The sequence below is a fragment of a genome, unplaced genomic scaffold (assembly GCF_019419815.1).
Source record: "Pyrus x bretschneideri cultivar Hongxiangsu unplaced genomic scaffold, Pyrus_bretschneideri_v1 Contig42, whole genome shotgun sequence".
Classification (NCBI taxonomy): Eukaryota; Viridiplantae; Streptophyta; class Magnoliopsida; order Rosales; family Rosaceae; genus Pyrus; species Pyrus x bretschneideri.
Window position 1 is genome coordinate 3,021,213 of NW_025999746.1, and position 23,399 is coordinate 3,044,611.

At 34.9% G+C, this 23,399-nt stretch overlaps 2 protein-coding genes across 9 annotated transcripts; both read left to right on the forward strand.

Moving 5' to 3' along the window:
- The first annotated feature begins 9,842 nt into the window (after positions 1–9,842).
- On the forward strand, positions 9,843–20,693 carry LOC103939844 (ferritin-3, chloroplastic-like). 8 transcript variants are annotated; one of them, XR_007251679.1, is made up of 19 exons: positions 9,844–9,979; positions 10,206–10,264; positions 10,877–10,959; positions 11,325–11,376; positions 11,485–11,569; positions 11,714–11,764; positions 12,362–12,546; positions 12,669–12,744; positions 12,831–12,907; positions 13,937–13,982; positions 15,174–15,228; positions 15,785–16,129; positions 16,266–16,652; positions 16,764–17,167; positions 17,303–17,459; positions 17,650–17,744; positions 18,108–18,173; positions 18,268–18,332; positions 19,229–19,261. XR_007251679.1 is itself a non-coding variant. In XM_048566595.1 (7 exons), exons 2-6 carry the CDS (start codon positions 17,673–17,675, stop codon positions 19,525–19,527), a joined length of 330 nt encoding a protein of 109 aa, XP_048422552.1. In that variant the 5' UTR covers positions 17,106–17,167; positions 17,650–17,672; the 3' UTR covers positions 19,528–19,580; positions 20,006–20,693. The 8 variants fall into 8 exon arrangements, 2 of the variants coding, with proteins under 2 accessions (XP_048422552.1, XP_048422553.1); XR_007251677.1 differs by lacking the exon at positions 19,229–19,261 and adding an exon at positions 18,717–19,051; XR_007251676.1 differs by lacking the exon at positions 19,229–19,261 and adding an exon at positions 18,770–19,051 and having other exon boundaries at positions 9,846–9,979.
- On the forward strand, positions 19,985–21,776 carry LOC108866630. Its single transcript, XM_018645655.2, has 3 exons — positions 19,985–20,116; positions 20,308–20,433; positions 21,016–21,776. The coding sequence occupies exons 1-3, from the start codon at positions 20,034–20,036 to the stop codon at positions 21,140–21,142; spliced, it is 336 nt and encodes a 111-aa protein (XP_018501171.2). The 5' UTR covers positions 19,985–20,033; the 3' UTR covers positions 21,143–21,776.
- The last annotated feature ends 1,623 nt before the right edge of the window (positions 21,777–23,399 follow it).

Sequence of the window (23,399 nt, forward strand, 5' to 3'; positions counted from 1 at the left end):
GGGAGCTCACTGGCTTCGGGTTCCGTAGGAACTCCAAAGTTAAGCGAGTAGCGCACGAGAGCAATCCCATGATGAGTGACCTACTGAGAAGTTCTCGTATGAGTTCCTAGAAACAAAACCGTGAGGGCGTGGTCGAGGCCTAAAGCAGACAATATCGTGCTACGGTGGAGTCGAGCCCGGGATGTGGTAGGGGCTCGAGCCGGAATGTGACAATTTGGTATTAGAGCCAATCCTTGGCTGGATGTGTGCCAACAAGGACGTCGGGCCCCTAAGGAAGGTGGATTGTAAGATCCCACATCGCCCGGAAGAGTGGATCTTGTAAGCCTTATATGTATATTCCCATCTCTACCTAGCACGAGGCCTTTTGGGAGCTCACTGGCTTCGGGTTCCATAGGAACTCCGAAGTTAAGCGAGTAGCGCGCGAGAGCAATCCAATAATGAGTGACCCACTAAGAAGTTCTCGTGTGAGTTCCCAGAAACAAAACCATGAGGGCGTGGTCGGGGCCCAAAGCGGACAATATCGTGCTACGGTAGAGTCGAGCCCGAGATGTGGTGGGGGCACGGGCTGGGATGTGACATTTTTGTTTAAACTTATATGTAGTAGATATGTCGTTTAATTACTTTCCTTCATATATTCAAGTTATTTTCAACTGTTTTCTACTTAAGAATTTAATGTACATTCGAATCTGATTAAGTTAAGAGTTGGTTTCATTAAAACAAACTATGATCGTGGAAATGGTTTGGAAAGCCTTGAATCCCCTTTTTGAACATACAAGACTATGAATTAAAAGTCCTTGTTTACAAGGCAAGAAAAGAACTTAATGCATACTTAACCCATCTGTAACAATCATTTGATAAAGAAGAAGTTTAAGTAACTTGGGGCGCAAGCAACCAATTTAAATCACTTTAACTCAACAATCTGTTATACAAAGATAATAGTGGCACATTCAAACCCTTGTTAGTTTTGATTGTGAGCCTCAAGACGTATACCAAAGGCCCCACAAAGGCACCTTTCAAACTAACTGTAAACTTATCTTGCAGCACACAAAGCAATAAGAATTGCCCGACAAACAACAAACTGCCATTCCCTCAGGGAGCTGTGCGAGGAACCAGACCCTGAAATCTTTGCCTGAACACCCCCTTATTACCAATTAGATTTCGGTTGAATACTCACATTTCAACAGACCCCATTGCACCTCATGTGAATTGGAAGTTTGGAAGAGATCGAGCAACTAGCTGGAAGATCTTTTTCTTGAATCAAGTGCGAGAACGACACCGTGCAGAGTAGTCTGCGGCTAAGAGTGCATGGCTTGGTGCTTGGTGCTGGTGGGGGTTTTGAGGTTGACGGTTCCCACATAGGATGCAAACAAAGTACCAAACCACATCCCGAAATACTTTCTTCCATATTTTGCTGACTTAGTTGCTGATAATCGACGGTGTCTGGTTTTAGAGAGAAATGGAGACTCCGACACTTGCTTGGAAACCTTAAAAATAATGTAATCAAGTTGCAATTTTATTATATTATGCACGGACATTGTTGAAGTAGCAATCTTAATCACTACGATCTGCTGCATGTTTAGGTTGGAAAAATTCTTTGAACCCATATTTTTTATAATTTGAGGGAAAAGTTGGTTCTATACCATTTTTTGATCTAAGTCTCTAGTATTAATGTAATAATGAATTTACATGTTAGTTACATAATTTTTTAAAATAAAAATTAATAAATGATTTAGGATTTTAATACTCAAACCTTTATTAAACTCCTAACTATAATTAATCCAAAACAGTTCCAAAATAAATAAAAAATTAGAATAAGTTTGTACCCTTAGCTTTTTAAAAGATGTTTTCAATTTTTTAATGTTATATATACCTATCCATGTAAATTTTTTCAAATTTTTAATCTTAAAATGTACCCATTCTTAAATATGCTAATTTGTTATATGTAAAATGCACTAATTTTTTTAACCTGATCAAATTTTTTCTAATCCATTTTTTAAACATCTATGGATACATTATTTTTCTTTGATTTTGAGAATGTATCCATGTCAAGTTTTATCGAAAAAATTTAGTAATATTATTAAGCCTAATATCCATTATTATTATTATTATTATTTGTGTGGTTTTGAAGAATGTACCCATGTTTTGGTACAATAATTTTTTTTTTTAATACACACACACACACAATAGTATAATTTAATTTAATTCCACAAATTATGGGTTTTTATTTAAAATCTCATTAACATAAACAACTATAAATTTCATTTTTTAACTTAAAATATATAGTAACATAAATAGAAATAAATTATCACATTAATTTCAAGGAAAACCAACAAGGTTTTAGTAAAAAAATATTGATAAATAGAGACCTCATCCAAAGTCTCCTTTTAAAATTACTAATGCTGATAAAATTGCTACTTGCACTTTACCCTTTTACTTAGTAATGGGGAAGTTCAAATTTCAGAAAAACCTGACGTTGAATTCATGGCATCTTAATAAGGTGAATTGCCTACAACTGTTGTAATTGTTGAAAAATTATTGGCTGGCGTTGGAACACAATCGCGTGGTATAATCATTTCATGACGTGTTATAATATGGATGAACACAAGACCTAGGTTTTATTAGGGTCGATGAAGGAAATTGAAATTCTGCTACAAAACCAATTAGTAATATGGGGAGTAATTGAACTCCTTATGTGACGGTCTTTGTCAATTTTGGATATACTCTCAACAACCAAACCTAATGGGGTTTCAACTGTAAACAAAAGTTGTCATTATTTGTTAATGAAATTTCTAAAGGGATCACGGAGTGAATGTAAGCAAAATCAACAGCTGAACCACTATAAATTGTTGCTTTTGCATGTGGTTGTTTATTTCCTTGAGGTTGATTACGTGTGTAGTCATCATACTCCATCGACAACAAAATCCTTAGAACGGCATGTATACAACATGAATTAATTAAACTATGACTGTATTCCAATTAATACCAAATAATCTCGTGTTGGTTACATATAAAATCAATGTTTTCCACTCTATCAACAACCTTAAAATGGCATGCATATAACATGAATTAATTAAACCAATGACCGTATTCCAATACCAAATCATCTCATGTTGATTACATATAAATTCACTGTTTTCCACTCTATGAACAACCTTAAAAGAGCGTGTATACAACATGAATTAATTAAACCACGACTGTATTTCAATACCAAGTAACCTGATGAAGAACACTAGAAAGATCAATGAAACTCATGCTGTAAAGTCGCATTAATACTCATAGTCTCGTACCATCCACTTGTATTGTTTGCGATTGTAGGCCATTTGTTCGCTTTGTGGCTATGTTTTCTGTGTTCTTTAATTTTACAAAAGCAAATTAAGAAACAGGAGAATTACAAGACAAGGCATTGCATTCGTCAGTTGCATGAAAACGATGTGGGAGCAGCAGCGCTTGCAGTCATAACTCATGAATCATGAGCACTTCAAGTTTTCAACAAATGATATGCACTTTCCTGGAGTTAATTGGTGTGTCAGTCCAAGGTGTGGCCTATATGTTTTTAATTAAATCTTAATCACATGCTTTTATAGCATTTTACAGATCAAAGTCATTAAAACTGTTGGATTACAAAGGTAATTTTATAAGGTAAATATCGCAGTCGCTGTTGGACCACACATGATTTTTGTAAACAAACTTATGTGGCACCCAGTCATCGCGGAATAAAAAATAGAAAGCAACCACTTCAAGGTTTGAGAACAAATGGACTACTAAATTCATCATGTTTAATCTGACTTTAAGCACCCACGAATATCAATGGCACCCTTTCCTCAAATTGCTGGTGATGGTTGAATCATATGCTGTTCTCGTTTTACTACGATGTATGGAGGCTCTGTCTTTGTTGGTTTGCTGCCCAACCTGTAGAAAGTGAGGTGCCATACTAATCCAAGTAGCATAAGGTGTGCTTAATACGACCTCACATCATGTAAACGGTGGTTTGTGAACAAATTTCAAACACCTTTACCCACCTAGCACAAGCTCACGTTACCAGCTCGGCTGGAGACTCTATCTTGTTATCGCGGGGAACACGCTCATGTTTATATGGCACTTTTTACGTAACTCATCATAAGATAATTTAATTACGTAATGAATGTTAGAGAAAAAAATCTAATCCAATAATAAGTCTTACAGAAGAAGAAAAAAAAAATCTAGTCACGTGATCAATCTTGCATATGTATGAATGTATTCACCCGGGATGCCTATGTTTCCCCACAAAAATATGAATGGCCATCAACACATTTGAAGATGGAAACTACTTTTTTCAAAAGAAAAGGAGTCGGAAACTTTGTTAGTCTAATTCATAAATGGTGGAGTGGTTGTACCACCCTTTACTTGCAAAGATCTCTAATTCTGTATATATGTGTTTTCCTCTTGTGACCAAACAACCAGCGAAGAAATAGCCACACACCCCACACAGATTCATAGCCAAATATTTTCTGTGGTGAAAAAATTAAATGACTATGATATTTAAGAGAATGGTAGATTATTAAATAAAATAATCAAAATTTTAAGTCACACAATAAAAACCATTTATCTCAACAAGTGAAAGTTATCACTATGACAGTCTTTCATATTCTCAAATAAATCACGCAACAATAATTACGGGATTATTTAGTTGTTTGGGACGAATTTCAGACTTGTATTTGACACTGCACATCTTGAGTTCGATTTTCGACGCTGGTGAATCGAACAATGGTGTCCAGAGGAAGACTGAAATGCCTCTGTGAGTCTTTCCGGTCCTTCCAGAACGGTCAAATGTTGTGGCGAAGTCACCATCTAATCTCTTTTTTTTTTTTTTTAAATAAATAAATAAAATAAATCACGCAACGTTTTTATCTTTGCCACATAACAACCGGATTAACATCCTGAAACACCTTTTACATCACAAATGACCATCTTCCTCGAAGTATTCAACTTCCGTTAACCTATACGATTTTAAACATTTTGTTCAAGTCTATCGCCTCTGGTTTTATTCTTTAATTCCAATTTAAAACTAATACAGGGCAAGCAAAGCAAACCCAGCATGTTGGGTTATAAGAAATTGTGAAACAAAAATTAAACCCAGCAAATCAGTTCTAATCAAGCAAATTAAATACACAATTAACAATTAACAAAACGTCCAAAAAACCATAATTTCCAACTCTAAAAAACCACTGATTGGAACTGGAAGCTTATGTTTATGCAACCAATTTAAATCATTTTAACTCAACAATCTGTTATACAAAGATAACAGTGGCACGCTCAGACCCTTGTTAGTTTTGTTTGCGAGCCTCAAGGCCTACACCAAAAGCCCCACAATGGCACTTTTCAAACTAACTGTAAACTTATCTTGCAGCACACAAATCAACAAGAAATTGCCCGACAAGCAACAAACTGACATTCCCTCGGGGAGCTGTGTGAGGGGCCGGACCCATAAATCCTTGCCCGAACACCCCCTTTATTACCAATTAGATTTCGGTTGAATACTCACATTCCAACAGACCCCATTGCACCTCATGTTGATTGGAAGTTTGGAAGAGATCGGGCACCTAGCTAGAAGATCTTTTTCTTGAATCAAGTGCGAGAACAACACCATGAGCAGTAATATGCTGAGAGTGCATGGCTTGGTGGTGATAGGATTTTGATGTTGATGGTTCCCACATACTTATGTTGATTGGAAGTTTGGAAGAGATCGGGCAACTAGCTGGAAGATCTTTTTCTTGAATCAAGTGCGAAAACGACACCGTGCGGAGTAATCTGCGGCTGAGAGTGCATGGCTTGGTGCTGGTGGGGATTTTGAGGTTGATGGTTCCCACATAGGATACAAACAAAGTACCAAACCACATCTCGAAATTCTTTCTTCCATATTTTGCTAACTCAGTTGCTGATAATCGACGGTGTCTGGTTTTAGAAAGAAATGGAGACTCCGACACTTGCTTGGAAACCTTAAAAATAATGTAATCAAGTTGCAATTTTGTATTATATTATGCACGGACATTGTTGAAGTAGCAATCTTAATCACTACGATCTGCTGCATGTTTAGGTTGGAAAAATTCTGTGAACCCTTATTTTTTCAAATTTGAGGGAAGAGTTGGCTCTATACCATTTTTTGATCTAAGTCCATATCATTAATGTAATAATGAAATTACATGTTAGTTACATAATTTTTTAAAATAAAAATTAATAATTGATTTAGGATTTTAATACTCACACCTTTATTAAACTCCTAACTAAATTTTAATCCAAAACATTTCCAAATAAATAAAAAATTAGAATAAGTTTGTACCCTTAGCTTTTTAAAAAATGATTTCAATTTTTTAATCTTATATGTATCCATTCATGTAAATTTTTTTCAAATTTTTATTCTTAAAATGTACGCATTCTTAAATATTTAAAATATATGCATTCTTAAAATGTACGCATTCTTAAATATTCTTAAAATGTACGCATTCTTAAAATGTACGCATTATTTTTCTTTTATTTTGAGAATGTATCCATGTCAAGTTTTATCGAAGAAATTTACCAATGTTATTAAGTCTAATATCCATTATTATTATTTTTTGTGTGATTTTGAAGAATGTACCCATGTTTTGGTACAATAATTTTTTTTTTATTACACGCACACACAATAGTATAATTTAATTTAATCTCACAAATTATGGGTTTTTATTTAAAATCTCATTAACATAAACAACTATAAATTTCAATTTTTAATTTAAAATATATAGTAACATAAATAGAAATAAATTATTACATTAATTTCAGGGAAAACCAACAAGGTTATAGTAAAAAAATATTGATAAATAGAGACCGCATCCAAAGTCTCCTTTTAAAATTACTAATGCCAACAAAATTACTACTTGCACTTTACCCTTTTACTTAGTAATGGGGAAGTTCAAATTGCAGAAAAACCTGACGTTGAATTCATGGCATCTTAATAAGGTGAATTGCCTACAACTATTGTAATTGTTGAAAAATTATTGGCTGGCGTTGGAACACAATCGTGTGGTATAATCATTCCATGACGTGTTATAACATGGATGAACACAAGACCTAGGTTTTATTAGGGTCGATGAAGGAAATTGAAATTCTGCTGCAAAACCAATTAGCAATATGGGAAGTAATTGAACTCCTTATGTGACGGTCTTCCTCAATTTTAGATATACTCTCAACAACCAAACCTAATGGGGTTTCAACTGTAAACAAAAGTTGTCATTCTTTGTTAATGAAATTTCTGAAGGGATCACGGAGTGAATGTAAGCAAAATCAGCAGCTGAACCACTATAAAATGTTGCTTTTGCATTTGGTTGTTTATTTCCTTGAGGTTGATTGCGTGCGTAGTCATCATACTCCATCGACAACAAAATCCTTAGAACGGTATGTATACAACATGAATTAATTAAACTATGACTGTATTCCAATTAATACCAAATCTCGTGTTGGTTACATATAAAATCAATGTTTTCCACTCTATCAACAACCTTAAAATGGCATGCATACAACATGAATTAATTAAACCAATGACCGTATTCCAATACCAAATCATCTCACGTTGATTACATATAAATTCATTGTTTTCCACTCTATGAACAACCTTAAAAGAGCGTGTGTACAACATGAATTAATTAAACCACGACAATATTCCAATACCAAGTAACCTAATGAAGAACACTAGAAAGATCAATGAAACTCATGCTGTAAAGTCGCATTAATACTCATAGTCTTGTACCATCCAATTGTATTGTTTGCGATTGTAGGCCATTTGTTCGATTTGTGGCTGTGTTTTTGTGTTCTTTAATTTTACAAAAGCAAATTAAGAAACAGAAGAATTACAACACAAGGCACTGCATTCGTCAGTTGCATGAAAACAATGTGGGAGCAGCAGCGCTTGCAGTCATGACTCATGAATCATGTGCACTTCAAGTTTTCAACAAATGATATGCACTTTCCTGGAGTTAATTGGTGTGTCAGTCCAAGGTGTGGCCTATATGTTTTTAATTAAATCTTAATCACAAGCTTTTATAGCATTTTACAAATCAAAATCATTAAAACTGTTGGATTTCAAAGGTAATTTTATAAGGTAAATATCACAGTCGTTGTTGGACCACACATGATTTTTGTAAGCAAACTTATGTGGTACCCAGTCATCGCGGAATAAAAAATCGAAAGCAAACAATTCAAGGTTTGAGAAAAAATGGACTGCTAAATTCAACATGTTTAATCTGACTTTAAGCACCCATGAATATGAATGGCACCCCTTCCTCAAATTGCTGGTGGTGGTTGAATCATATGCTGTCCTCGTTTTACTACGATGTATGGAGGCTCTGTCTTTGTTGGTTTGCGACCCAACCCGAGGGTGCCTTACTAATCCAAGTAGCATAAGGCGTGCTTAATACGACCTCACATCTTGTAAACGGTGGTTTGTGAACAAATTTCAAACACCTTTACCCACCTAGCATAAGCTCACACTACCAGCTCGGCTGGAGACACTATCTTGTTATCGCGGGGAACACGCTCATGTTTCGATAACACTTTTTACGTAACTCATCATAAGATAATTTAATTACGTAATGAATGTTAGAGAAAAAAATCTAATCAAATAATAAGTCTTACAGAAGAAAAGAAAAAAAAATCTAGTCACGTGATCAATCTTGTAAATGTATGAATGTATTCGCCCGGGATGCCTATGTTTCCCCACAAAAATATGAATGGCCATCAACATATTTGAAGATGGAAACTATTTTTTTCAAAAGAAAAGGAGTCGGAAACTTTATTAGTCTAATTCATAAATGGTGGAGTGGTTGTACCACCCCTTTACTTGCAAAGAACTCTAATTCTGTATGTATGTGCTTTCCTCTTGTGACCAAACAACCAGCGAAGAAATAGCCACACACCCCACACAAATTCATAGCCAGATATTTTTTGTGGTGAAAAAAATTAAATGACTATGATATTTCAGAGAATGGTAGATTATTAAATAAGATAATCAAAATTTTATGTCACACAATAAAAACCACATATCTCAACAAGTGAAAGGTATCACTAAGACGGTCTTTCATATTCTCAAATAAATCACGCAACAATAGCTACGGGATTATTTAGTTGTTTGGGACGAATTTCAAACTTGTATTTGACACTGCACATCCTAAGTTCTATTTTCGATGCTGGTGAATCGAACAATGGTGTCCAGAGGAAGACTGAAATGCCTTTGTGAATCTTTTCGGCTCTTCCAGAACGGTCAAATATTGTGGTGAAGTCACCATCTAATCTCCTTTAAAAAAAAAAATAAATAAATAAATCACGCAACGTTTTTATTTTTGCCACATAACAATCGTATTAACATCCTGAAACACCTTTTACATAACAAATGACCATCTTCCTCGAAGTATTCAACTTCCGTTAACCTGTACGATTTTAAACATTTTGTTCAAGTTTGTCGCCTCTGGTTTGATTCTTTAATTCCAATTTAAAACTAATACAGGGCAAGCAAAGCAAACCCAGCACATTGGGTTATAAGAAATTGTGAAACAAAAATCGAACCCAGCAAATTATATTATATTATTTCTATACTAAAACCCAAACGCCGGTGTACTGTTCACGGACAGTGGAGTGACGAAAATGCCCTCCCGTTGGTTTTTTAGCAGGCTTTTTTCTCTTTGTTGCACAGTTAAATGACGGAATTGCCCTTCTAGGCCACGCGTGACTCCAATTCATTTGCCCAACCCACGTGTTGATCATCGTAGGCTTTTGCGTTTCCCCTATACTCTTCCCACTTTTACTTTTGCTTCCCATATGAGTCACTGCTTTTCGGTCACTATTACACCTCACTTTCTTTCCCTTTCAAACCCTTGCTTCCGTTGGTCGCGAATTTGTGTTCTGTCGCTCTCAAATCCCGCTTTTTATCGTTCTCGGCTCTTGGTTTGCTCAGAAAGCACCGAATCAGTGTAAGGTTGTTCAACTTTTCAGTTTTCTTTGGTTCAAAACTGCGGGTTTGATTTTGTTACATATAAAAATGTCAAAAGTTAAAGTGTTTGATTTTGTTATATATAAGAATATCAAATGTTAAATCTTTGTTTGTGTAAATTTTTTAACCGAGATCGTGTTATGGTTTTTGTTCATTGGCCTTTTTGAGATTTATGATTTGGTTTTTTTTGGTTGATTCGTTTGTTTTGCAGGTTCGTTTATACAGAGACAAGGACAACTTGGCCACTGCACCATTTATCGGCACTTGAGGGTAAGATTTAGCTGGTGAGGTGGTGGATTGCAAAGCTGTAATGAGATCTTAGCTTTATTTTTAATCAACGAATTTGGAAGCATCTTTATATGTTTAGTTTGCTATCTTCTGTTTCGGTTGGATTTTAGGCACTAGAAATTATGAGTTGTTTTGGGTATGGTTTCCTGCCTCTGCTGCTTCCTGATTCTGTCTCTGTTTGTTATTTGGTTTGCTAGAATTTGTGGTTTTGTCCGTAAATCTTGAAAATAATTTGGGCTAAGCAGAGGAACCAATTCAGGTCTCAGTCATGCTCCCTTCAATCGTAGTTTTATACAATACAAAAGCATTATAATTTAGAAAAATGTTAGTCGCTGTTTGTTAGCAAACTCTATGAGTTGGACTGCTTCCTAAACAGACAGTGAACCAGCTTAATTTTTCATTAAAATCACAAGCTTTGATATCTGAGTCTGCCATATTAGTATCATTCATTAGTTTTTAATCCCATTAATTATATTTTGAACATGTTTATTTTTCATACAACAATAGTTATAAACATGTGAATTCTTTTACATCTTAAAAAATAAGAAACTGATCGGGTTTCTGATTTTCCAAGTCTGGTTTATTCTGCATCAGGTACACTTCTGGGCATCATTACGGGTGTCAATTTCTTTAGAACTCATGGATAAGTAGTTTTGCGATATCAGTTGTTGGACTCGGTAAGTGAATTCAATTATAGTTTTCTTAGCTGAGTTGATATCTTATCCACTGCACTGTCCACCTTCTTTTCTTTTGAGAAGATTTGTTTTCTATTGAATAGATAATAAAAATAACTGGGGAAGGAAATTGAGAAAGAAAAAAAAAATCAGCTTTTCTTGGATATGTTTGTGGAGATTTTCTTTAGTATTCACTCCTTACGGTATGTTGTGGTTACACACAAATACAGATTTATGTCAATATTGTAGGGTTATAACACATCGGTTTTGGAAAGCTTCATTTTACGTTGCGAATTCTGAATTCTGTGTTTAATTTGCCTTTTGTGTTTTGCATTTGAATTTGTAGTCTGATTATGATGTCAATGCAGACTGTCTACTATCAATCAGACACTAGACTATGCCTTCAGTCAATTGAGAAAAGTCAGTTCATTTGCAGACTGCCTGGTTATGAGTTTACTTTTAACTATCTGGTAATTTGCAACCAAGTTTTCTTTTTCAACTTATGCTCGGTTTACTATTCTTCTGCAGCTTAATTTTTCACAGATTCAGTCTTCAGTAGATGGCTGAGGAATTTCCACATGCAGCACTGTATCAAATTATTATTGATCATAGGGTATGGCATTGTAAGATCATTTTCTACTCACTTTGATCAAATATTTATCGACTTTTTTTTTATTTTTTTATTTTTATAATTATGATTTATTTCTTATTTTGCCTCAAGTTTAGTTTACTTAAGCTTTGTTTATTATCTATGCAGTACGAAGAAGGCCTTATTAGTGTAATGAGAGAGTCCAATATCAACTGGACGGTAAGTGATCCATTCTTTTTGTTTTTTGTTTTTAATGCAATGTCCATACATATTGTAATTTTTACCATATGTTTGACCTTTGTTTTTAAATTAAAATCCACCAATTTGGTTGTGGTTTGTTCCATGATAATTGTATAAAGATGAACATGTTGTACATTACATAGTTTGGGAATTAGACTAAGCAATTTGATCAATCTGAGTAAATATATTTTAGCTTTTCTTACGTTTTAACTGTTAAGATAGAAAATTAATGGATCATTTACTTAAAACTCACAAATTATGAGTGTGTAATATATGCCCATATTGCTCCTAAATACTAATCAATCATTATAATTTGTTTTTGGAAAACTAAGTTTAATCCTGGATGGGAGGTAGGTAGGGATTAATTTTGAGAATCGTTACCTTATGAGGGTATTCACAGTTAATGGTGAAAGTTATTTTATTTTTTAAATTATCTCATGAATAAATCTGTTGAGGGAGATGATAGTTTTCTTAAAAATAGCATCAGAAGGGAAAATGGATATTGAATTTTTGGGTGGTTGTTTCTGCATTTGCATCTTTTTGATTTTTTCCTTTGCTGTGTGCTAACTCTGTTAGTGAAGTAACGTTTACAATTACTTTGGGCGGTTCTATACTAAACTGGAGGAAAAGATACATGCAAAGGAGATGGAGAAGAATAATTTGCAAGCCAAGTATGAGATGATATTCCAATAGTGTGGAAGAAAAGAGCACCATCGCCACAAAAGCCGGCTTTTCGTGGGAAGATTCGACAGGGAAAATGTGTGAGAACCAAAGAATCTTTGTTTTGTTGTATCCTTTTTAGTTTGATTGATATCTGATTGATTCCGTAAACCCAAAAATGAAATCTAATTATTTCTATGTTTTGATGGGTGGAAATGGTCAGGATTTCAACTGCGTTGGAGCATAAGAGGAAGAGAGATGAGGTAGACCCGATATCGTGGTGTTCAGTAACTCAGCTGGTAAGTTTTGGCATTTGAAAATTTAGTTGTTTTTGTTGCTGGTTATATTTATTTGTCAAAGTAATGATTTTGGTTTCATGGTCAAGGTTTTATGAGTATGACCATGATGGATCAAAAGCTAGGGATCTTGAATTGGCAATTGGAATTAAAGTCTTAATACATGGTAAGTTTTTATTTTTTATTTTTTTTTATATTTCTACTGCAAAGTTTTTGATTTTCTCATTTTTTTTATACACCAAATTCCATTTGAAAAGAGTAGGTTGGTTAAATACAAGTTTTCCATACGAATTAGAGGACTTATGTAGTGCTGATGTGGGTATTTTGATCTTCCGTTATAGAAGTGAAGAAACCGGCTGGATTAATCATCTTATTTTGATCAAATTTTGCAGTATAGATGATATAAGAATCACAATTGCATATGGGAACTGAATCATCATGACATTGGAATTCAAGTTTCTGTTTCTATCAATGCAGGCTATTGCTAATCACCAAATGAATTATGTTTGTTGAAATTTTTGGAATAATATTTTTCTAAAGCCTGATTACTTAAACCTTGCTGAAAAACAGTTGCACATGAAATCATTCACTTTACATGTACAATTACACTTAACTCAGCCAATAACTTTAACAATTTTGCTGATTTTGACCATGCTATTTAACGGATCTGCCAATTGACTTTCTTCTTTACACTTTCTTCTTTAGTGATCATGAAGTTCAGTGGCAAATTGACAGAATAGTCTTTTGAATTGATTAACCATCTACTTAAAGATGCATTAACAAACGTCTGCACGCACATGCATTTAGGTTGAAGCAAACTATGTTATCACATGATTGAAATCATCTATTTACATCGATAAACTTTTAATTAGCACATGATTGATATGGGTATATAGACCCAACATCTTTAGCTATATGTTATAGTTTGACATAAAAATTGAATGTATCCGTTTTAAATCTTTCAACCATGTTATTCAACTGATACCATAAACTGCCATATTTTTTAAACTCTGTGGAAAGGAATTGACATGCAACATGATCAAAATGACTCTATAAATTGCTTATAAAATATCTTTTCAAATACATAAGCAAAAAGAGGGATGGTTCTCACCATGTCTTTACCATTGTCCCATTTTTTAGCTATTATAAAATCTATGAATTGCTAATGGGTTTACCTTTTTCATGGAATTTTCAGAATTTTGGGTCGTTGGAGGAAGAATTTGGCTGCTTGACATTTTGAGGTATATACTTTTGTTTTGATTTCTTCAGTTAGATAGTTATTTTACACCAATGCTTTTGTTTCTATTTGGGTTTTTGAAAGTTTACGGATGTTGCTAAATCATGATAATATTTATCCAAATAGAGGTTAAGTCAATTTGATAATATCATGATAATTGATGGTTATGAAACGTTAATATAATAAATTGATGCTTTGGTTGGTCTAGAATGGTGGTTCACCCAAGACACTCATGATAATACGTGGAAATCCTATTGCATAAAGATAGAAAATCATATGAACATTCAGATAGTTGCTTTACAGGCATGATTGCCCTTCATTTTCAAGTTTTTTGAAGTTAAAAAAAAAAAAAAAAAACTACATTGACCAAGAAAAAGAATTTATATGACTATAATTGTTTGAAACCGATAAGTACGTAATTTATATTCTTATTTGAGCAATGGAGTTCTCATAAGATGAAATTAATTGACCTAATTATGTGCGAACCTCCAATTAAATGAATGAAATATTCGATGTGGATCGAAACCGAAACCGAAACCAAAACCAAAATGAAACAAACAACAACTGCCCAAGTTTTTAAAAGTGTAATTTGGATTTATAAATAGATTTTTTGTTCAAATTTTGTTATTGTGCTTTTGGAGAAACTCTTTCTTTAATCTACTTATGCTGTGGGATTTCAAAGTTGAAAACCATTTGCTTTCAATCTTTTGGAACAAATTAGCTTTGGTAGGTAACAGAACAGATAAATTTCTGGAGGATATAAAAATGTTTGCTTTGCTGAGATTGTTCTGTTTAAATTAATCAATTTTATAGTGCACTTTGAAACCTAAGTCATCGATCTGTTAGTTTCAATTTAAACACTTTTGGAAACTTAGAGATACATTTATTAGTTCAATTAATTAATTCCTACTAAGATTCTTGCAAAACGCTTTTGTTATGCTGTAGTTAAAACACTTTTTAAGGTTGTAAATAGATTTTCACATGATGTAAATAAGATTGTTTTAATGATTTGGAGAATATGGAGAAAAGTCATTCCAAACTTAAAATTCAATGGTAGTTTATTGGTGTAAATTATGTTACTCATTATTTTTTCTGTCATTTTTTAGAGTGCTTAAATTTTGACTGTTGTTTAACTTGGATAAAGCTCAAGGCTTATAACTAAGTTTGCTATTTATTTTGTTTGATGCATTTCCAGTCTTTGTACCTGACACAACTACATCACCTCCAAAGTTGCAGACAAGGATTGCAAGGTTTTTTCTATCCTTTGGTATTCATTGATTGAGTTTGTTTGCAGTTGAAAATGTTGTCTTAGTTAAGACTTAAGGAGAACATCATATTTACAAAATATACTCGAATGTGTTGTTCATTGTTTCTGATGTTAATCGTTTTTTTTTTATCAAATTTAAAAACTCTGGTTTGTATTTTTTAATATTGTTTTAGCATTTTGGCCTAATGGGTTTGGTTGCATCTAATAGCAAACCCTTCATTTTCTCATGATTTAGTAATTCACTAAGTAATTATGTTTAGACATACTCTAATTATTTTTTTTTCCATCATGTGTTAATATAGCTGAAAATAAAAAATCAGCTGATTATATTAGATTAAACTTTGGCAGTCGTTCAAACATAATTATTCCTGCAATTTATAATCCCGCAGCAACGAACGGGCATTATTATCTAGTATATACTAAACGCCTAACTTTCTATTTAATTCCCTTTGTGTCCTTTTCACTGTTCCTTCACCAGTGTTGTTCCAATTTTGCCCTTCAGCTGTTCCTTAAGTCTTACTTTTTTGTCAATTACACAGTAAAATGACGGTTTTGACCCTGGATTGCCAATAGAAGTCTCTCGACTCCTTCATCAGAAACGAAATCCAAAAAGGAAAAACTGTGCTCTGCAACACGATTGACGATTTCGATTCCGCTTTGTGGATGCCTCTGGAACTCTCCAGTCCTGCGACCGTTCATCATATCGCTGGACCTTCCACTTCTAGTGCATCTTCATGGTTTTTCCATCCGTTCCCTCTCTCTTTCTCAAATTTCTGCTTCCGCCGTTCTCAAACTCGCCTCTCTCACTCTCAAGCGTTCAGTCTCTCTCGCTCTCAAACGTTGCCGATCCATTGAAACCCATATTCCTTTCCTCAAAATCCAAGGTACGGACTTCATGCAGCACTAAGTTTTTGGGATTTTTTTTATATTTTAGTTTTGGATCGTAATTTTTTGCTCGGTAGCTGAGAAAATGTGATTCCGTGTTTTAGTTTTGGTGTTTTTGTGATTTTGGGTTCGTAGGTTTTTCAAAATTTGGATGTTTGTAGGTTGCAAAACCCTCTGTTCTCAAGGTAAGTAATTTAAAATTCTGGGGTTATTCTATTGAAAGTTTCAATTTATAGTTTAGTTTAGTTTTTTTATAATCAGAGTTGAGTTGGTATTTTGTTTGTGTTTGATTATATTGAAATCAGAGTTTCAGAGGACTTCTGTTTGGGTTTGATATTTCCCCACGATGTATAAAATGAGGGAGGGCAAAGCATTTAACACACCAGATTATATTGGCTGTTTTTGTTATTTCATGCTACGTATTGTAATTGGGAGAAGTAAAGAACATGTATGCTTTTAGCACCACCACCTAGATTGGATTCCAATGAGCTGTATCTGAAGAAACATCTGAAAAATTCAAAGGTATGCATAGTAGTCAGTTGCATTTGTGTTTTGCAGCTCATGGAATGCTCTTTGCAAGCTTAGATTCAGCTCATGAAAGTTCTTATTGCTGTGGTTGTGTTGTGGTTGCAGCTTATGGAATGATTTTTAAAAAATCAGGCCATAATCAGTTTGTACAGGAATACCAGGAAATCAGGGATTAGGATTAATCTCCCTGTTAACATGTGGCCAGTAACATGTCCAGGGCAAGCTTTGAATGCACCTAATGACTTGCCTAAGAATGTCACATGGACATTGAATCAGGGCTCAATTCCCATGAGCATGGATTTTCATCCTTCACAGCAGACTCTGCTTCTTGGGTTGTATTTTTTAAGTAGCTCCTTATATTTATTTGTGTACCTTCGGCTCTACAGTTTTTCCCTAGGTGCTTGCTGCTCATAATTGACTGTTGATTGTTCTCTGTATATACTTCAGTTGGTACCAATATGGGGGACATAGGGCTGTGGGAAGTTGGATCTAGGAAGATCCTCTGTATGGTAGTTAATAGATAACTTTTCTATTTGAAAGTTCTTATTGTTGTGGTTGCTGTGTCTTTACGTAGATTAATTAAAAATTAGAGGTGGTTAAAAATTCGAAATTTTATTGATGCATGTTTTCTTCTTTCTTCCCAGCTATCAATTTGTTGTCTGAGGAGAATAGCTGAATAGATCAGATAGGACATGAAGAAAATCATTTTGGTAACAAAGAAGAAAGAAGAGTGAAGTAATGAGATATGAAGAGAACTTTGCCGCTAAGATTAAAATAGAGATTGTAGTGAGCAAAGTCTAGGTATGAAGAGTCTGAGTTACATAATTGTTAATGGCTTTGTACCTTTCTAATTTTGTAAACCGTTAATACTATCTTAAAATTTAAATTATGAATCCTTATAATTGAAATGTCAATGATTCGAAGCTCATGACTGAATTATTACAGTTCTGTAAGATTTATTGATTACTTTTTTTCGAACTGTCTCTCTCAGCGGAATCACCGCCATCAACAGCTATGGCTGCGCAGTTCGTCGTCGTCCAGTATTCCTCCAAAATTCCACTATCTCTCTTTGCTCTCTCCTATTCAGTGCGTCTCTATTCTTTCGGGTCCACCAATATCTATATCCCAAACGACTCTTTATATGTATCCATTTGTTAGAGAAAGCTTTTGCCTTTTGGGTTCAATTTTATCTGCTGTCTGCATTGGATTTGATGTCTTCTTGGTACTTATTTTTTTTATCCAGCAATCGAGCTTGCATTATCACTTGAGAAATTAGCAAATGAAAGCTGCTTCACTTGCACACTGTAAAACATTCATTGTTATTGTATGATGTCTTTTTAATATAAGATGATTAGGCTTAGGTGATTATAATTTGTACCATCGATGGGTTCTTGTTGCGAATTAACAATCTTACTATACTATGTTCATCCTTGAATTTACGACTAACAGGTTGCTGAGAAGAACAAAGATGTGCAATTAATAGATTTTGTTGAAATCGAGTTTTTGGCTGAGCAGGTCAGTCTTGATCTCTTCCCTTATTTTTCATCAGTTGGAAAGGTTCTACAGGGACGCTTGCATGATTTTTGATGTTCTGCTTTTACCTTTGTAGGTGGAAGCCTATCAGGAAAATATCTGAATATTTTGCTCAACTAAGGACACTTCACAAAGGGCACGGTAGGAACCCATAATTCAATTTCATTGACATCTTTATCATATGTTTAGTGTTCATCTTTTGAATATAACATTACTTATCTGATTTCATTTTCTGTTCCTTACTTGAGTTTCTCAAAACCTAATGCAAACAACTAATATGGCTAAAATTAGTCCCTCATGTATTTTCCTCATCTGAATTGGGGCTTTTAAAGTTTATCAAGAAATTTGATCTGGGATTCTGAATTTTTTTTTTTACAACTCAGAAATTTGTGGAGTTATTCTTAGGTTTTATCAAGAAGTTTGATCTAGGTTTCATATATTTTGTGACTCACATTGTTTTTTAGCATTTTTTTTCTGTGCAATGAAAGATTTCTGCTTTCTTTTGATTTATGGGCCTGCATCAAGCGTCTGCCTTTCTATATTGATGATATACTGATGGAAATGAGTTTCTTGCCAAGGCTCACAAGGCACTGAAATGCCCCTGCAAAGCCGACTTACAAAGTGGGCCCTATGGACTTAAGTTTTCAGAGGCTTTTCTCTGTTATCTTAAAAGCACAGTGGAAGAAAAGGGATCAGGCTGTGTCCATCCATTTGTAGTTTTGCAGAATTGTATTAAAGTTAATCCTTCTAAAGACAATTTAGAAGAGGATGCGATTAACAAAGATGACGACTACACCACTTTTGCTCTTTTCCTTTTCTTATAACAAACAATGACCATTGAGTTTTTTTCTCTTTTTTTCTCTTTGAAAAATAAAGTTGGCCTGTCAATGAAAAAAAAAAGATCCGGATTGTCAGTCATTTATATATTTTCCTTTAACCACTAAGAACAACAAAAAAAAAGTGATCTTTATTGTTTTGTTAGTGTGAAATGGTATCTTTAGATTTTCATGAAGTTGTGTTTTGCTTCCATGACTCAGAGGGTGGATATGGCAGCGGACAAGGACAGGCAAGTAAATTGGTCTCACTATCTGCCATTTTGGCTTAGCCAGTGTCCATATATCTTTGTTTAACTCAGTTAATGTTAGTTGTGATAGCTTGACTAGGCTTATACAACATTACTTATCTACTCTATTCTATAGTGCTTTGCATTCTTTTCCTTACAATTGATAGCGTGTTCTTTGATTTACAATTGACAGCGCGTTCTTTGATTTCCCAGATGCCACATCTTGCAACGACTTATGCTGCAATTAATGCACTTATAACTCCTTGGTGGTGAGGCAAACTCTACAAATTTTTGCAGCAAATGAAACTTCCAAGCGGCGGTTTCAGGTTAGATGTCACATTCCTTTGTGTGGTTCTATAGTTTGAGGACATATATGTACAAGGATCATATCATTACCTTTAATATACTTTTACCATGAATTACTTCTTGAATGCATGATGGTGGAGAAATTGATGTCCGGCCTTGCTACACTGTGGTTTCTGTTAGTCTTTCTCTGTTCTGTTTGTTTCTGTTAGCCTCTCTGTCTATCACGCTTAAATGGTGGAGAAATTTACTTCTGTTATTCATCTATTTTGAGGAAAATTGACGACACAATCATTTTATCTATTTTGATGGGTCCATTTTGATAAAAATGGGATTGCTGAAGCTAAGAAAGCTACTGATGCCATATGCTATCGCTAATTTTTTGTGTTTGATTTGTGATTTTGAAAATAGTGGTTATTTCTAAGTGTGTGTTACTGTTTGGTTTAAGGCTTCTAAATCTAAGGTAGCTGCTGAGAATGGCCCAACTGCTGCTACAAAGAAGAAAGAAGTCTCAGCTGAAAGCTCAGATGAGAGTAGCGATGATTCGGAAGATGATGATTTGAGTTTTTGGTTTTCCAACCTGGTGCCATAATTTTTTTTTCCGTTGGGGTTGTTGCATGGGACATTCACCTGAAGATTGAGTCACTCATATCTGTATATTTGGGATACATTGTGTTGTGTATTTATTCTTTGTTAGATTGAGAAAGATACCTTTTGGTCGATAGTGATCCTCAACCTTTGTGTTCACAGGAAACCCCTGCAAAGGTTACTGCGCAAAAAGCCTGCTCAATTGCAAAGAAAGGCTCATCAGTGGCTGTTAAAAAGGCAGACACTAGCAGCTATGGATCTGAAAAGAGCTCTGAATCTGAAGATGAGGTGTGTGCTCATGCTTAAATATTTGTATCACCTGAAGGATGTTCCTTTGATGATTGTTGAATCCTAATCTTTCTGAGCATGGTTAGGAAGTTATGAAAAAAGTAGAAAGGATGTTCCCTTGATGATTGTTCAGAGAAGAATTCTGGTGATAGTTCATAGGAAGTGAAGGTTTATGTTTTTTTTAAATTCCTGTTGGAATGTGTTGCAATAATATCAGTCTTTGTGAGATCAAATGAATAACACCTGCCTCTATGCCTCTTTCTACATGTTTTATACAGTTTCAAAACCCGCAGCACCGTGCGGGCAAGCTTGCTAGTCAGTTCTAATCAAGCAAATTAAACACACAATTAACAATTAACAAAATGTCCAAAAAACCATAATTTCCAACTCTGAAAAACCACCGATTGGAACTGGAAGCTTGTGTTTATGCAACCAATTTAAATCACTTTAACTCAACAATCTGTTATACAAAAATAACAGTGGCACGCTCAGACTTTTGTTAGTTTTGATTGCAAACTTCAAGGCCTACACCAAAGGCCCCATAAAGGCATTTTTCAAATTAATTGTAAACTTATCTTGCAGCACACAAAGCAACAAGAAATTGCCCGACAAGCAACAAACTACCATTCCCTCAGGGAGCTGTGCAAGGGGCCGGACCCATAAGTCCTTGCCCGAACACCCCCCTTATTACCAATTAGATTTCGGTTGAATACTCACGTTCCAACATACCCCATTGCACCTCATGTTGATTGGAAGTTTGGAAGAGATCGGGCAACTAGCTGGAAGATCTTTTTCTTGAATCAAGTGCGAGAACGACACCATGAGGAGTAGTATGCGGCTGAGAGTGCATGGCTTGGTGGTGGTGGGGATTTTGATGTTGATGGTTCCCACATACTTATGTTGATTGGAAGTTTGGAAGAGATTGGGCAACTAGCTGGAAGATCTTTTTCTTGAATCAAGTGCGAGAACGACATCGAGCGGAGTAGTCTGCGGCTGAGAGTGCATGGCTTGGTGCTAGTGGGGATTTTGAGGTTGATGGTTCCCACATAGGATGCAAACAAAGTACCAAACCACATCTCGAAATTCTTTCTTCCATATTTTGCTGACTCAGTTGCTGATAATTAACGGTGTCTGGTTTTAGAGAGAAATGGAGACTCCGACACTTGTTGGAAACCTTAAAAATAATGTAATCAAGTTGCAATTTTGTATTATATTATGCACGAACATTGTTGAAGTAGCAATCTTAATCACTACGATCTGCTACATGTATTGCTACACTAATTTAGGTTGGAAAAATTCTTTGAACCCATATTTTTTCAAATTTGAGGGAAGAGTTGGTTTTATACCATTTTTTGATCTAAGTCCCTAGCATTAATGTAATAATGAATTTACATGTTAATTACATAATTTTTTAAAATAAAAATTAATAATTGATTTAGGATTTTAATACTCACACCTTTATTAAACTCCTAACTAATTTTTAATCCAAAACATTTCCCAAATAAATAGAAAATTAGAATAAGTTTGTACGCATTAGCTTTTTAAAAAATGTTTTCAATTTTTTAATCTTATATGTACCCATTTGACACACCTCGACCCGGAATGTCCTCTAGAACTCCAAATCAAGCTGTGCTGACCGACACCTGGAAGGTGACGAAGCCATAGAATGTGATAATGTTTAAAATGTGAATAAATTTGAAACTAAAAGTGCCTATATACACAAGTGCACGGTGAGTGGGTATAAACCCATTTCACACGTGATACAAAGCATAAGAAAAGTACTGTGAGGTAAGATAATAATTATACCATCATAAGGAACCACCTGAATTGGGAGTGCCACAAGTCCTCGTCGATACGGAACTTTGCTACTAGAACCTGGAGGGGTGCAAAATAGAAAGTGTGAGCTGGCAAACAAAGATTTTCAAAATCATTTCAATTATCAAAGGTAGTAACCCCTCGCCGTAAAACCTATAGTTTCCAGAAAATCATACCACGTAAAAGTATGAAATCAAATGTCTACTAATAGTAAATCCAGAAGTATACCACTACTCAGCATCTCATTCGCAATATAAATAATCATGTGCTTAATAACCCATACTAGCACGCAAGCCGGAATCACCTATGGTGACTTGTACGACTGCACCCATATCTTATCAACCAATGCTAGCACATAAGTCGGAGTCACCTATAGTGACCTGTACGACTTATCCATATCTGATCAATCAGTGCTAGCACATAAGTCAGAGTCACCTATAGTGATCTGTACGACTTATCCATATCTCATCAATCAATTCTAGCACATAAGTCGGAATCACCTATAGTGACATGTACGACTTATCCATGAAAAGTAATATGTCAGCCGGATTCACCTCTTGTGGCCTGTACGGATGAACCCATAGCTCATCACATATCTATGCACACGGGTCGGAACCACCTCTAGTGGTCTGTACAACAGGACTAGGTGTAAATAAGTACGCTCAGTGCTACAATCACGTGAAGACTGTGCGAATAATCGCGGGTGACCTACAAGTTGGAATCACCTATAATGGTCTGTACGACAGGACTGTGCACCTACCTTGGATCCAAGGTGTGCGTAAGGTGCAAGAGGTGAACATCAAGTGAAGGACTGTACCCTGGCCACGGGCGGGAGTACTAACACTGGGGTGCAGGTTTATGAGCTCTAACTGTATCTATTGTAACATATACGACTTATGGGCAACATGTACGACAGTGTCGGAGTTACCTATCATTGCAACCTATATGACAAGGTCGGAGTTGCATAAAACATACATGTAGTCATGCCATAACTCCATCATTTCAACTAATACCATAAACTCACCTAAACTTACCTGGGTATCCTGCGTTCACCTTTGCACTTCAAAGCGTTCACAATAATTATGTGCAAGTAATATACATATGGATATACCATGATGCAATCGAATACTCAACCATGACATCGCATTTTC

What these genes read in the sequence shown, in the direction of transcription:
- LOC103939844 (XM_048566595.1), top strand. Translation starts at nt 17,673, where the DNA reads ATGGCTGCGCAGTTCGTCGTCGTCCAGTATTCCTCCAAAATTCCACTA. An exon ending in TCTTTGCTCTCTCCTATTCA is followed by an intron (nt 17,745 to 18,107) that starts GTGCGTCTCTAT and finishes TACGACTAACAG; the next exon opens with GTTGCTGAGAAGAACAAAGA. An exon ending in GACACTTCACAAAGGGCACG is followed by an intron (nt 18,333 to 19,228) that starts GTAGGAACCCAT and finishes TCCATGACTCAG; the next exon opens with AGGGTGGATATGGCAGCGGA.
- LOC108866630 (XM_018645655.2), top strand. Translation starts at nt 20,034, where the DNA reads ATGGCCCAACTGCTGCTACAAAGAAGAAAGAAGTCTCAGCTGAAAGCT. An exon ending in ATGATTCGGAAGATGATGAT is followed by an intron (nt 20,117 to 20,307) that starts TTGAGTTTTTGG and finishes TTGTGTTCACAG; the next exon opens with GAAACCCCTGCAAAGGTTAC. An exon ending in GCTCTGAATCTGAAGATGAG is followed by an intron (nt 20,434 to 21,015) that starts GTGTGTGCTCAT and finishes CTTATCTTGCAG; the next exon opens with CACACAAAGCAACAAGAAAT.